Source organism: Acanthopagrus latus, chromosome 10 (genome assembly GCF_904848185.1).
Source record: "Acanthopagrus latus isolate v.2019 chromosome 10, fAcaLat1.1, whole genome shotgun sequence".
NCBI classification, from domain to species: domain Eukaryota; kingdom Metazoa; phylum Chordata; class Actinopteri; order Spariformes; family Sparidae; genus Acanthopagrus; species Acanthopagrus latus.
Window position 1 is genome coordinate 17834413 of NC_051048.1, and position 16062 is coordinate 17850474.

General features: G+C 42.4%; 1 protein-coding gene across 1 annotated transcript; it reads right to left on the reverse strand.

Annotated features, from left to right (window-relative positions):
- Positions 1–47: 47 nt before the first annotated feature.
- On the reverse strand, positions 48–16046 carry si:dkey-38p12.3 (rho guanine nucleotide exchange factor 15). The gene is made up of 16 exons (XM_037112639.1): positions 15689–16046; positions 10852–11376; positions 7991–8962; positions 7824–7878; positions 7379–7446; positions 6322–6596; positions 5366–5526; positions 4982–5134; positions 4713–4842; positions 3779–3853; positions 3349–3441; positions 3088–3242; positions 1953–2120; positions 1747–1832; positions 1560–1664; positions 48–1031 (listed from the first exon to the last, which is right to left on the reverse strand). Exons 2-16 carry the CDS (start codon positions 11273–11275, stop codon positions 874–876), a joined length of 3078 nt encoding a protein of 1025 aa, XP_036968534.1. The 5' UTR covers positions 11276–11376; positions 15689–16046; the 3' UTR covers positions 48–873.
- Between the last annotated feature and the right edge of the window lie 16 nt (positions 16047–16062).

A 16062-nucleotide genomic window follows, 5' to 3' on the forward strand; every position in this document is an offset into this window, starting at 1 on the left:
GTGTTCAATAAAAACAAGCCTCTGTTACCAAAAAACAAACATCCAGCTAAAGAGACGCATGTTTTTGTTTTTAATTTAAATCACTACTACTACTGTTTTGAAGGAGTATTTACAACATACTGTACATTTACAGCGTATCCACAAATATATCCCGTCAAGCCAGCAAACTAGTAGACAGCACAATCACTGAAACATCATGATGGCAGTACAGCTCGGCACACATTTACATGCATTTTCAACACTCTTGCGCTTTATGATCCCGGCAGCAGTCTTGGTGTGTAGTCCTGTGTTTTTAAGGTTTATTCAAAAGGCACTTCCTGATTCCATTTTCTACATGTTTGTCTTGTGAGATAAGATGCGAGATTAATTTCGTATCTTGTATTGTGGCCACCTCGGTGACTCATGACAGGTTGTTGTTGCCTGGCAGGAATGAATGAGGAATTAGACTTGTGTGTTCATGTTGCCGCTGTGACACAGGAGGCGTTAGCAGGAACACCCAGCTGCTCTTTGCAGCAGGTCTGACACTTTTACAGTCTGGTTGAGTGATGGGTAGAATGATTGGCATTTCAAACCTGCAGTTTTCACAGAGGTGCATGAGGAAGCAGCAGTGCTGGGACTACATGCTCATGTAGAGGAAGAGATGAACTGCAGGTGCTGATCTGTGTTGTAGGCAAACATGCACATTCACATAGTTTCTTTCTTTCTCCAGTTATATAAATAAGGTGATGATTGCAGGTGTGTGTTGATGTCTCGTGATCATCATTCTTCTCCATTTATCTTTCCTGGTTCTTAGAAACTGACAGTGAGTTCACTTCTGAAGAGTTTGTCCTTTAAAAAAAAAAAAGATTAAATGTAAACATCCCATGATCCTAATTAAGTGTTTCCCTTTGAGACCATGCTTGCAGCTTGCATCACTCTGTAGCGCTCTCGGAGGTTTCGGCGCCTCACGTGCTCGTTGGTGATCTCTATGACGTTGGCTATCGGGAACCAGCCCTTCTGACCGTCAGACAGGCGGATGCCTTCATAGCAGCCTGGGAGAGAGAAAGGAGGAGGGGGCGCGGGAGGAGAGGTGGGAGGAGAACAAACAAGGGGAAGATTTCTGTATCGTTCATGCAAGAAAGTCAAGACAAATCAATAAACTGCTAAGGTGCAGGGTCGAGGATGGAGGCAGTCATGAGGATCAGGGTGTATACGCAAGCAGAGTCAAAGAAAGGGGCATGTTAATGATAAAAAGTCATGTCAGAACCTTCAACCATTTGGATTGGAGGCTTGTTTGTCCAATATTTCAAATGTTAGTCTGATTCTTAGTCCTAGTCAAAAAACAAATATGGATATTTTGCAAAACAAACATTTTCAGACGCTATTTCTAACTTTCCAGGTTGCAAACAGTCTCGTACTTTTAACTGACGAAGTGTGGAGGACGAAACGCAAAACCCAACACCATGAGAGCAAAATCGACCTACACTGTAGCATACATGTCAGGGTTACCAAGCAAGCTGTAACCATGGTTACAACTAGCTTAGTAACTCTTCAGTCCATGATTCACGCCGGGCTCTTACCCTCATTGGTTTTGCGGACGATGTTGATGATCTCAGTGGGCTCCAGGGTGAGCTCGTCTGCCTGCTGGGCGATGTATTGCTCCACACACTGCACCTGAGGACAATCTGAGACACATACACAAAGGCGTAAAAAAACTGTGGGTATTAAAAACAGACAGTATTACTGTACTGTCACTGTACTCCTCACCCCAGTCCTCATAAATGACTTCATCTTCATCTCTGTCTGGGTTGGTGGGGTTGGGGAAAGCTGCCATCCACCTGTGCATGTCTGACCTGTTGAGAGAAACTGCTGTAACTTGCACTTTAAGTCTTTAATAACAGTTGTTGTAAGTTGTATTTCATTGGATGTGTAGACTGCAGGGATAAGAGTTTATGTCAAACTAAGCTACTCACTGTGAGGGAGCTTTGATCAGCCTCTCCATCATGCGTCCCTGGAAGTTTTCCAGCAGGGTGAGGTTAAAGCAGTGCTCGTAGGGGCCGCCGCTGCTCCCACCTTCATCTTGCGGCTGCACTTGTACCAGAGAGCGGTGGGCGTGGTCGAGCACCACGAAACGCTCCGCACTGCAAAAAAAGCATTTTCGTATTTCCATTCTGCTGTCACAACAATTGTGTATTAGAAACTACCCCTTTTTCTCTCGATTCTCTTTTAACACGACTTTCAGCTACATTTGAGGAAGTTTAGAGTCATTTCATGAGTGACGACACACTGTTTGAGAGTCATGATTGCTTTTGTGGTCAGTGGTCACGTTCCTCATTGTTAAAGAGGCATTTTGACAGCTTCCACAGAGACTGGCTGCAGTCTCACTTTATGGACTAAATATGAGGCCTGATGCTTATCAGTGAGATGACCACAGATCACTACCACCATCCCATAACACTAAAACCATTACTGTTAACAAGGTTAAAGATAAACCATAATTTATTCTTTTGAATGAAGGAAACAACTCTGAAACAACACCCATCCTGAAACAAATGCATAATCCTGGATTATGGAATAACTTACATGGGACAGAGTCATATATCTATAGTTTTCCAGCAAAGACTTTTTAAGTACAAGTGTAGTTTTTGGCCACCATGAATGTCAACCAAAATTTTTTGTCAAAGGACTATTTTGGCCCCCTTTTCTAACAGAGAGAGAAAAGGTATATTAACAAGCTCAATACTGGTAATCAGTCAGTGTCCTTTCACCTTACCTCTGTCTCTCTCGGTACTTCTTTTAGAGAAAGATAAAAAAGTGAAATACTTGGTATTTACAACTATTAAATCAAATTGCCACATAAGATCATTATTTAACCTAACCAGGCCTGACATAGCTTCATTAGTTTGTGAGTTTGCCGTGTTGGCAGGGCATCCCACCACATGGCATCTTTTGGGCATTTCTCTGTTGTTAACTAGCAGATGGAAGTCTCAAGGAAACACCTTCATGTGCTGCAAAGTCGACAGAGAGCAATGAATGTGCAGGCAGACTGCTCTGTTTCTAATGTGTTGGTTTCTAATTAATGTTGAATTTCAATTAGTTCTGCCTCACCCTTTCTTGGCAGCGATGATGAGCAGGTCGTTGAAGAGGAAGAGGTAGATGGGTGTAAACTTCGCCCTCATGTTGAACAGAGTTCCTCCTTTGGACATTTCCTGAAGCTCTCCTTTCTTCTCCAGATACCGTGTCTGGGAGATGATCGGGATGGCCTGGAGAAGACAGAAATGTTTACCTCTTTTTCAAAATAAATGTCCAACTAACATGTGGACAAATAGAAATCATGCACATCGTGTGTGTGTGTGTACGTGTGTTTACCCTGAGCTTGTCAAACTCCAGTGTTTGTGAGACATGAATCAACTCTTCCATTTGCCTCATTTTTCCCACCTGCGTGTTACACTCCTCAATAATCTGTGTGTGATTATGAGAGAGAAAAAAAGAAAACAGATCATGAAATAAACACTTATTTTTATTTTTATAACTCCACCTCCCTTCAGATATCATTACATACAACTGTCTCTCATTGGGAAATACTGTCAAATGTTTCCTCCCTGTTTGCACAGAGTCTGACTCAGACTGCTTTTGTCCTCACTGACACATATGAGTCACTGTCACAGTGGAGCTCAATCAATAGGAAATCTGTAACACAATGGTTGGCGTAAAATTTCCAGAGGCATGTGGAGCGCTCGTGAGTCAAATTAAATGGATTTGTAGTCAGAGGAGAGGCTGAGGAGTGAGGGGTGTTTACCTTCGACACTGAAGCTAAAGCCTTGGAGGCCGTCTGCTCCTCTTTCGTCCTCTCCTTTGTTCTCTTCAGGATGTTCTGAAACGACAAACAACTTTCTATTCCTGCAACGGACAAACAGCATCAACAGGAAACATTTTTTCCATTTAAATGCAAACCAGGTCATGAGGTTGAGGCGGGGTGTGCCCGTCCGTTTGCTTTTGGGTCAAGAAGCAGTGACGAGTTTGAGCCGTGGAGATAAAGCTGGAACGTGAGCATTCCACAAAGCAACACGCCGTGATGAACTCAGACTACTGAATTTCAATGGCTTGTATCATGAGAGGAGAGGGGTCAGTTAAACAGAATGTACTGTGGCGTTCAGTTCAGACACCTGAAAAATGAATCTAAAGGTTGCAAAGGTTAACTGCATTGTTGTCTATGACTATGACGCTGACCTCCGGAGCTTTTTTCCTCAAGGGAAAGAAAAACCAAAAGCAAACAGACACATTTCTGCTTCTTCAGTAAAGAAGTGATGGCTGAACACTGACTCAAAAACCCAAACATTAATTATTATTATTATTTTGTATTGCTTACCATATCCAACAATACATTTTCTTTTAAATTTATCAGTAGTTTAGAGTCTAGTGTTTAGCATCACACATACAAATGATGTGTGTATAATTATGCAGCACTGGAGACTGGTTTAAAAAAAAAAAAACTCCTGGAATTGTATATATATTTAAACAACAAGTTGTGGTTTTACAGGCTACCTGCTGTATTTATCGACAAACAGCAGTTGGAAATGGAGCCAAGCTTGCTGTTTACCCTCCTTTCAATCTTTATGCTAAGCTAAGCAAACTGCCTTCATGCTGGATTCATACTGTATTTATTCTTCCCTGTTCAAAGCAGCAGCTTCTCCACAGCAACATTAAACTTGTGTGCCTGTGACCTTTCTCACCTCAATGAGCATTTTGATACGTGTTATTCTCTGGAAGGGCAGCAGCAAGAAGGACATGAAGGGCAGCCGCTGGCACTGAGGAGACTCTTGGAGACGAGTGATCACTGCAGCAAACTGCCCATTGTTCTTCCTGCAGACACACATATATATACACTCAAATGAATCTTGTGTAATGCTGCAGTAATGTTTATATGTCTTCTCTTCTTTTGTGTTCCTGCAGGAAAAAGCTCAAGCAGTTAGTTTTAAGAAGACAAACTGCAGGTCCTTACATGAGCAAGGTGAAGGTCTTCTCCTGGTAGATCTGGTTGCGGACGTAGTCGATGTAAGCAGGGAAGTTGTGCTGGGCGTGGTAGTGGATTATGTCGCAGATGTCAGTAAAGACCAGATCCTCAAATATGCGGTCCTCCAGGTCTTTCAAGAACCTGTAGAGTCAGAAAGCAAATGTTTTACCACAAATAAAATGTATAGTTTTTTTTAACCATAAAGAACAACTGACAACTATCACCTGACCTCAGTCAGTTTCCTTTTCTTTCCCATCTGTTGGTATCTTTGCACAGAATACCAAGTGACCTCGTCGTGCTTCAACTCATAAATCACGTTCCTATTTCCCCATCCCTTTATCTCCCTCCATCCTTCCTTCTGCCGTTTCTCACCTCTCGCTGACCTCCCGGACTCTCAGGATGTTAGAGAAGAGGGTTTTCCTGTCTCTGATGATCATGGTCTCCTCCAGATCGCGGCTGTCCAGGAAGTGTTCGGTTAGAACTCGAAGGGATCGAAGGTAAGAGGCCTCCGATGTCAAAACCTCAAACATACTCTGCCAAGGAGAAGGTGAAGAATGTGTCATGTTTTACACAATAAGGATCTAGATAAGCAAAGCGAAGGTACACAGTATAAAGCCGGGTTTCTGCAGGTACTGTTTAATACGATTTTTTTAAGACCATTATTAAAGCAATTTAAGACCAATTTAGATCTAATGTGGCTAGGAAAAGCACAGGAACTGAATATGTGCTGCCCTCGAGCCAGATCTCATTGAACTTGCACTTTACATTAGACAAAAGTAAGTCCCACGAACATCATACAACACCTTGCTGAAATAGAAACATTTATAATAAAGGCCAAAATTGAATAGGATTGAGTACAGCATTATAAACAGACCGAAAAACTGACAGTTAAGAGAAATGGGGTAGCTCACTAATCCACGGTGACAGAACAAATAATCTATTTTTAATTAATCCTTGTAATGACTGTCATTCTTTTGCCCTCTTCTCATAGCTCAATTAAATCAAATAATGACTTGGGTTACTTCCAAAAAAGCATCACTTCCAGTACTTTAAAGGTTCCTCCTTCATGTTTGAAAGTTGGACGAGTGACTGGAAAAGCTTTCATCAACCAAGGACAGAGTCAATCAATATCATGTTACAACAGAGAGTGATACAGTGGGGCAGAGTGTGTCTAATTTTTATTAAAACAACACATTATTATTTTAAGATGCAATTTAAAATTTGATACAGCATCTCCCATTTCACTTCTGCTCCCGTCATTGATTTCTCTTCATGTAATCTCTCCTCTGTACATTAGCCTCCCTCCTGTCCTCACATCAGCCCCTCACCTCCTGGTACTTGCAGTGCTCTGGGGTGAGCAGCTCCAGCACCCCGCTGTCCCGTACAGATGGCAGGTCCTGCCACAGAGTGCTCTGGACCGGTGTGGGCACAGGGCTGCTTCTCAGTGCTCCGTTTCCAGTGCCAGCACTGGTTCCAGTCCCGGAGCGACGGGCCGTCCAGTCCATAGCGTAGTCGGCGCTAGTTTTACTGATGTTACGACAAACAGTCTGGCGTCGGATCTCTTTGGTGATGACGGTGGCGCGGTATGTCTGGTACAGTGGCTCTGAGGGGAATCAAGTCACAAATGTTCCTAACTGTAAACTCCAGTATACATGAAGTTGACACCTCTTCACCAATCAATACCACGAGTCCCCCTGCTTCAAACTGGAGCAGTGAGAGTTGTTGATTCAACAGACATTTAAGAATTTACATATTATTCTTCTATCCATACAGTTTATGTAATTGGAAATTGTGGTTCAGTCATTCTTTTTTGAAGGCTTTATATGTATGTAGTCCAAGTACAAGGGAGGATGCACTCAAAAAACTGTTGTATTGGATTGTGTCAGGTGGGACAAATGTAACAAATAAACTGGTAACTGGTAAATGATTGTGCCAGCACGAACCAGTTACTATAGTTTTGTATTTTTCAGCAGTGTTTCATTTTGCTGTAGTTAATTCTTATTTCTTTTTCAGTTAACTAAAATGTTTTTTCAGATGTTGTTTTAGTTTTTCAGTGCAACTAACCTGATCAATGTAGATCATTTACTTGTTAAAGACCATTACAGTCTGTTTCTAAGCAGATCTGAGTGTGCAGTGTGTTCCCACAGGAAATGAGACAAAGGAAACTACTCACTCACAGTAAGTGAGCACACAAAAAGTGTTTAATTTTTGAGTGTGTTGTTGGAGTACACTAAAGGACACTGCAGCTTAAATAAATTATGGGTGATGGTAACACAGCTTCAAAATAGGCAAATGTATGATTTTCCAGGAATAATATTTTTTATATGTACATCACTGTGATTTGTCTTTTTATGTTTTGTTTTCTGTTTCAGGTGTAAGCCTTACCATCCTGCAGCCGCGACTCCCAGCTGAACGAAGACTGCCTCTGGAGAGAGTCCCTCCTGACCGAGCTCCTGAAGCAGGACAGAGGAGAACGGGATCAGCCAGGGTGAGCTTAAACCATCCAACGAAAGAGTGAACACAGTTGTTGATCCCTCCAGTTGAGGCTAGTGAACCTGTATATTTTTCTTATTGTTAACAAATCCCTTAAAAAGACCAAAACCAACAATGTGCTCACCTGTTTCTGAATCCTATCTGACTTCCACACTCTCTGAGGAATTTATCCAACTTAAATCTTTTTTTAAAGGTAAAATCGTTTCATTAAACATGTGACCATTGCTGGTTTTGGTTCTAAATGATGTGATAAACAGAGAACTAGAGAATATCATCAGCCGAAACCTTTTTAAAAATGGAAGTTAGAGGAAAAGTAAGGGTCAGAGTAACAACTCACGGTTCTTCAGCTGTGTCTTCTTTTTCTCCCTCAATGCTTACATTGTCCTCTCCATCTAAAAAGTCAGGTAAATTGTGTCATCACTTTCGATTACACAGAAAATGAACAACTTGTGCATTATTCATGGCTCCTCTCAGGAAAAATAATAATGTTTGCTCTGTACAAACCTTTTCTCTGTGTTAAGGACTGCAGCGAGGCGCTGCTGAGCCTCCTGGGATCTTTCTGTGGTGGTGGAGGTGGAGGTCTGTGGGGGCTGGGGGTGGATGTTGGGGGTGGAGTGATGGCCCGCTGGGGGCTCAGCCCACTGGCAGTGGAGCTGCTGGGGGACGATGGACGCAAGTTGCGCCACTCCTCCAACGTAGGCTGTGGGAGGGGAATGCCGGCTCGGTGCACTGGAGTGAGGCTGCGGCTGTCCTGCGTCACAGGCATCCTGGGCGGGATGGCAGGTGGGACGTCGCCTGCGCTTGGAGGCGGCTCAGTGTTACCCTGGAACTCAGATGTTGGGTCTGAGGTGCTGTAGGACAGTTTAGAGCGACGGGCTGGTTTGCGAATTTTGATTAGAGGGATATCCAGTTCCTTACATGAAGGCGTGGTCTTTTTAGGAGTGGGGTCGACCGTTGGAAGTGTGGCCTCATAAATATTTTCTTCTTCTTCTTGGGGGGGTGTGTGGTGGATTTGTGTTAACTGAGCATGTTTTGGGGGGACAGGAGGAGACTGAGAGCGGTTGACAGCGAGGGTGAAAACAGAGTGGGGGCCTGGGTCAGAACGTCTCCTGTGACCCTCCGCGATTAAAACATCTAATGATTGGTGGAACTTTTGTTTACACACTTCACTCTCATCAACCACAGAAGTCCTGTCCACCTCATCCCCCACCACGCTGTCCCCTTCTACCTCTTCATCCTCCTCCCAGTCCTCCCCATCCTCCTCCCTCTGCTCTTCGTCAAGCTCATCCTCTTCTGCAACCACATCATCATCCACGTCCAACGGCACCCATACTAGCTTCATGCCAGGCCACTGGAGGTGGCACACGCAGCTGCAGTTTGGCTCGCAGCAGGGACTGAGAGGCACATGTGGACTGTGCTCCGTCTCTGCTTCACCTCCTCCAATAAGCTGAACCTCCACCTCTTTTCCATCAGGTGCTGCATCAAACAGAAGCAACACAAATTAAAGCTTTGAACTGTTAAAAGGAGAAGAAAATAAATCACAATAAACATTTTACTCATTCCCGAAGCAAACATACAGACGCTGACATCCCAGGATAAAACACATAGCTAATGGGTGTGAAGGAGCTGTTTCTCGTCCTTCTTTTTTCCCCTACATGTGCATCCCCAGTCGCTCCCTTTCATTAATGAGCTTTTTTTTCCATCCGTCAGCAATTCATCGCTATGCAAATACAGCACATCTGCAAGTGGCGTGTTCAAATATTCATGGGACATTTGGAGGGTTTCCACAAGAAAACATCCAATATTGACAAAAGGAAATGGGACAGGAGGAGAAAAGAGAATTAGGATGTGAAGGTTAAGTGGGTTAGAGAGTGAAGACATGACAGGCAGAAAAAGTCAAACCTATTTTTTTTCCACATCAGCAGCTGATAGTGATGTCATGTAATTTTGAAATATACTTTAAAAAGATGAAAAGACAAGTTTTTTGACATGTATTGATAAGGTGGATGCATTATCGTGTAATGTGGGTAAAAGAAAATGAAACCTTGGGCTGTGGGAAACTGTTGTGAAAACAAGAGGCGTCGTCAGTTCAGCAGAACCATTCACTTACAATATAGCACTTAGAATTACCATGACCTGGATGACTGACAACCTTCATCAGCTTGTTTTAGTGCCGACCACCAGGACAGAGTGCAGCTGTTTCTTAAGGCTACTTAAGGCGACTGCTCAAATCATCCTCAGCACTCAACCCTAAAAAATGGTTTTAACTGTTAAACCAGTCCAACCTGGCTGAGTTGGAATTCATGACAAGCATGAAGCAAAACTATACACAAATTGTCAATCTTCTCACTGACTGTCTTGTTTGCTTATGTAGGTCATGTATAGGCATCAGTATTAAACTGAGACAGTTTCATAACAAGTTAAAAGTTCCTATTAGTATGTTTACAGGTTGACGAGGAACAAAAACAAGGAAGTGCTATTATAGTGTGTGTACCTGAGGAAGAAACATACAATTCTCTTTCTAATCAGGCAGTGACTATAATGTCTCTTCTTTGAGTTCCTCTTTTGTCGAGTCAGGACAAAGCCCAACATCATGACACAGCAAAGTACTCCTGTGCCACTGAGCTACAGATCAAAACTGAAACAAATCTCCAAAGTTTTTTTTCCGTACTTCGCTTTACTACTTTCTACAATCACCAAGCAACTAGTAAAGAAGATAAGACATTCTCTCTCTCTTGCACACAAGCTGATCATCTGACTGACTGAACCCAATTATGTCTGTTCAGTCTGTTCAGAATAGCCAGAGGCACCAAACCTGTCAGTCAGAATAAGCAACACCCCGACTGAACTGCAGATTTAACTTTCAAACCAAGCGCTGTACATACACACTCATTTGCAGTTTTATCAGGGAGACTGACCTCTGATAGTGACCTCTGCAGTGCAACCTAAAGTATAGTTGCACTGCAGGTTGTGTGAGACTGTGACAGAAGTGAAAATGACGCTTTACCACTGCATGACAATAAACTACAATGTATTATGCCATCTGACCTCTGGTCAGCTGAATAAAAGATGCAATAAACAACTTTAAATGCTGACAGTGCAAGCTGGCAGCCAAAGTCTACAACATTTCAACTTCATTTTAAAGAAATCATGTGACAAAGCTTCCTGATGTTTATCAAATCAAGTTGGAAGAGTGACAAGGAACTTCATCATCATCATTCCAAAAGAAATTTGATAAATAATGAACTTTAGAATAAAATACAACAAGAATTATGAAGAAGCAGCAGATCAACACAGAGGACAGACACAGCATTCTGAATTGACCCTAAGATCCAAGATTAAGATCCAAGTAAACTCAACCGTACCTGATCGACCTCCTTCCACACTGATGCTGTCCCCGTCCTCTCCTCGCTCACTGTCTTTCAGCTTCTTGCTCCTCTTCATAGGCAGCGGAGGTGCCTGCTCTCCCCCTAACTGAAGCTGCAGAATGGCTCGCCTTGGTTTTGGCTTTATCGTGGGCGGCCTTTTGAACCTTCCACCTGCCTTAAATTCTGCAGTACCATTGCTGGGCTTTTCATCTGACTCTTTTGGCACTTGCTCCTGTATGCTAAACTTGTTCACGATCCTCTTGACCTTCCCCTCAGAAAGGCTTGTACTGCTGTCTGCGTCCCCTGGAGGAGGGGAGTTGGTTTGCGTTGATGGTTTTGGAGGGATCTCCGGTCTCGGCTTGGCCTCAGGTTTAACGAGTACAGGTGACGAGGCCCGTGGGGGTGCTTCCTGGACAGACATGGTAACTGGAGTCTTCTCTCACGGCGTGTTTCACTCCTAGCCCTGACCAATCAGAGGTCAGGCTTTGAGGGCAAAGGTCAATGTGAGCGTGTCATCATCACCTGATGAGTAAAGAGAAAGGAAAAGTAGCTTAAAACCAATTGGATATCATATCATATATCAAACTTTGATACAGATCATAGATTACACCTAAAAAAATGTATCAACATCGATTCAGAGCTAGAATTGACAGTCACATTTTCATTGAGGAGTTTAATGCCTTTATTAAACAGTAGAGAGCCAGAGGAGAATACAAATAATGGCCGCTGGTCAGACTTGAACTGAGGACGTTGCGATTACAAAGTGAGCCTCAAACCCTAAATTAGGGATTCTCATTCTTTTTGGTGCGGACCCCTGAAAAAACACACGATTCACTATAATTATAGTCATTTTCTCTTGCTGGAATAAACATTTACTTAAGGCAGTAAACATTACATAATACAGTACTCCATTTCAGTATAATCCTGAGATCAGACTTTGAGCTCTGCTTCAAATCTCTCTCTGTAATGAGGCCTCAGAGGAATCTGAACTTTGCACTGTAAGGGGCACATTCCCACAAATAAAGAGATAATGTAAAGACAAGTGTGTTTACTGTTCTACGAGGTGACACAGTGAAGGGAGATCCAGCTACAGATCATTGATTTTTCCATCAAAATATTCCCTGACATCACTGTGCACTTTCTTAAATTGTGATTTATTAACGACTCACAGCTGAGAAGCAGGATGTGTTAATTTATGTGCTATACCCGCGTCGCAAGCCGACATTTGAAAAGTGTCACATGATTCATGACACTGCGTTGTAAATCAATTAATAGTTAACCACTGTTTCAATACACATGTACATTTATAATCACCCCACCCTGTCCACTGTTGCCCTGGCAGTTTGAAAAGCCTGCAGCTCTCTGTAATCTTTTACCTTTCAGCACGTTTGAAAACACCCTTTGAGTATTTGCTCGCTCGGCAACATTGTCGGACGTTTTAACATTGATGTCCACTTTTAAAAATATGACCCAAATGTGCACTGATGTCATGCACTCACAGGAAACTCAATGATCATGCAACCAATCTGCAGACATGATTAGAGTGGACACACATCTGTAGCAAATCTGCCCTGCTTCTTTTAAAATTCAAACAATGAGACATTTCCATATTCAAAGTTCTCGAGTGATACAAATTAAGCCGTCAAACGTGGCACTTCTTTCAGCCAGTGGGAGTCTATAAAAAGAAATATGACGACAATCAAATGAAATTCAATTTCCATTCTGGCAGGCCAAATGGCCACGCTGCAGATACTTCTCCACATCTTTTTTTGACGTGTTAGCAACAGCTGATGCAACACCAAACCCAACAAGGCTTAGTAATCATCTGAGTCATGCAGAAAACAGAGCGGAGAGTTACTGCACTGTTTTCTTTTGTGTGCCTCTTTGTTTCTTACATCTAGTGTGTAAATGTGTTCATCAATGTCAGTGAAAGGCTCCATCAAACTTCATTAACAATTGATGTAGTGATTAGGTTTTAGGTTAACTGATGTATCATTTAGTCTACGGGGTATTTTGAATATGACAGATGCACAACAGAGACCAATCAGCAGCTGGCAGTCATATGAACCCCATGTATCTATAGACAGTATTTGCCACACTAGCTGCCGCCACTTTGCTCCAGACTGAAATATCTCAGCTAATATTTGCTGAATGGCCTGAAAAGATTTGTTGGTAAGCAAAACTGGATCGATTTCCTGTTGACGGAAACTGAGGGACGTGATCTCTGCCTGATGTAAAAGCTCTTATACGTGCAATGGTGAATGAATCAGTTGGTCCTCGTCTATGACAGTAGGTACTTTTTTAGAAATACTTTATCTTAGTGTTCTCTTTGTTCTTGTTGTTATGTATTGCTTTGTTTTGTTTAGGGTCAAGAGAGTACAGCCTTTTATCCATACAGTTAAGATTATCAGATTCAGAGGCACGTGATTCTATAAATGAAGGTCAGTGAACGCATCACATGTAGCACTACTATTCTTGGGAAAACAGTTGTTAAGGGCTGTAACTAACAATTATTTGTGAAATACATTAATCTGCCATTAATGTGAACTTTTAACTGATCATTTGTTTGGTTCGCAAAATGCCAAAAGACTGTGAAAAATGCTAATCACAAACTGAAAGTGACATTCTCAAATTGCTTATTTTGTCCAACCAGCAGTCCAAAGCCCAAACTGTTTTTATTTCCTATTATTAATGACAAAGAAAAGCAGAAAATCCTCACATTTAAGAAGCTGTAACCAGCAAATGTTGAAATTTCTGCTTAAAAAATGACTGAAACGATTAACTGATCATCAAAATAGCTTGCTGTGGCACTGCCTGAGCATTAAAAAAACAAACAATACGACTAAGCTGCATTATGGGAAATGTAGGACCCTGTCCCATGGTTTTTGCGACTTGAACCATAGGCAGACATTAACTTGGGATATCTCAGCCTCTGCTGCATCTATTTGGACCTTTATCTTTAAAATCTTTTCCACACAAGTCCCCCAACTTCATGTGAGAACAATACTTAATAGCTGGATTGCTCCTTTAATGGGGCGTTCACAAAGATTGGAGGCTGCTGCTTTTGTGTAAAGTACCACTAAATTCATACAAAGTCGTGTCTGAACAGGGTGACATTTGATATTAACCAAAAGTAGTGCCTCTTACCAGCAGGTAAACAAACCATTTCACAGATGACAAGCTACTGTTTGTTGCTTAATTGTTCCAACAAAGCTTGTTAAAGTCAACAACACACAACGACTACCCGTTTGTTATTGAGAAAGCGCACCAGCTAGTCAGACCAGTTTGGATGGCGTGCGCACGCTGCTCAGTCAGTGAGCATATAATGAAGAGACAGACAGGGTTTCATGTTTCGGTCTGACGAGAAAAATGTTTCTGGGCTGACGGATCACACCTTAAACCATTCGAACATGACAGAGCAGGAATGTACGGCACGGAAACCATTCGAGAGATTATATGAGAAAGCTACACATGCTTTAATATTCCGTCACACCTTTTCTCGTTTGGTGTCTTGATTTTCGAGTTGGTTCAAAGACACATTCATAAATCTCAGACATCAGGAAGACAGGATGACATCACTACAGCGTTGTGTGTGTGCTGGTGTGTGTCGGTGTAATGTAGGTCTTCCCAGGGTTTCGGTTTTGACCCTCTGGTTACGATCATTGTCCACGGGGTGACATAAAATCCTCAAATATTAGGGTGTGTTCACTCACAAAGCCAACACATTCGGATTGTGTGTTAATGCACTCGGAGAGACTAGACTCGAGGTTACAGTCGCTCACTGATTTCCTTTCAATTGCAACCAGACTTCATTTATCTTTTGTTTCCCTTTGGTCTATTGACCTGGTTAGTTCAATGGCTCCATCCTTCAGTCTACTGGACCTTACACACCACTCAGGCTGGGTCAGTGGGCCAGTCATTCATTCCAGTAAGTGTATTTGTCTGGGTAAATCCAATACATATCAGATATGTTGTGATCCTTTAAATCAGCGCAGCTTGAGAACAATCCTTAAGTGCTTAAAGAGGGTGTTCATCAACACAATGCTCTCCCTCAATGTGTGTGTATGTGTGTTGTACAGTAGGCCATCTGCTCTGGAGACTAATGGGTCAGTGTGTGAATAAAATGGGTAGGGGGGCTTTAAGAGAGCTACCATTGTAATACATGTGATGTGTGTGGAAGCTCCACGTTGGACAGGAAGATGGGACGGAAAAGGTGTGTCGGAAAAGGAAAACGCACGCGCTCATACACCCTCAGAGGGACAGAAACGTAGGATGGTGGAATAAAAACACAGAGGTGGTTTGGTGATACACAGATGTGCAGATGTAAACATGCTGTTTAGGTCTGACATGAGAAAATATCACAAATGAAGCTGCCAATAGTGGTCTATCCTGTTATATGTTAATTTAAGTGATAACAAAACACAACACTGAAATCAATCAAGACGAATTGAGCGTCAAGGGCAGAGAATTCATATTATGTTCAATAACAACGTTTCCCAATAACCTTATTACCTGGATCTCTTAATCGCCAATTACACTCCCTAGTTGTGTACTGCTCCCTACATTCACTACCAAAATGGGGCAAAGAAAATGTCAAGATATTCAACTCCATGATATTCTAGAGAAACACCACAAGAGGTAACCACATTTGTGTTCAGTAGGACATCGCCAATATAATATTATTAAACCCCTTGCTGTGTGTTAAAACAGGTTTCAGTACGGGAACAGGTGCCTACGGGCTCAACCGTCAAGGAAAAGCCATACCGCACCTGCTGAACTACCAAAAGTGAAGTAATCTGGTTAAAAGCATACAAGAACAGAGCAGATAACTCACCGGTGGTACTCAGACACGTCCGGCTCTTTCTCCTCAGTTATTCGGCTCTAGTGTTGGCAGTCCAACATAGTTAGCTTTGGCAAGAAAAAGCGGTTTTAGGTTAAGATCGGTCCAGGGCGCAGCTATGTTGATTTACTTCAAACTTAACTCGCCCCGCGGATAAAAAAACAAATTGTCGTTGATAAAAACAAAAACCCCTCGGACAAATTTTGCACAAGGAAGAAGCGAACCGGTTCAGTTTCTTATTGTTTCTGACAGGCTTGTTGTCTGCGCACCCACCATCCCTCTGTTGTTGTCTCCTTTGTTACCAGTAGCATGTATGAGAGAAGACAGGAGTGTAACAACCCCCCTGAGAGCAAAACCGGCCAAGTCAC

Bases quoted from the DNA above. Each gene is read 5' to 3' on its own strand.
- si:dkey-38p12.3 (XM_037112639.1), bottom strand. From the start codon at position 11,275: ATGTCTGTCCAGGAAGCACCCCCACGGGCCTCGTCACCTGTACTCGTT. The intron at 3,243-3,348 runs GTAAACACACGT...TGTCTTCTCCAG, and splicing joins TGGAGTTTGACAAGCTCAGG to GCCATCCCGATCATCTCCCA. The intron at 1,665-1,746 runs GTGAGGAGTACA...TATGTGTCTCAG, and splicing joins AGTCATTTATGAGGACTGGG to ATTGTCCTCAGGTGCAGTGT.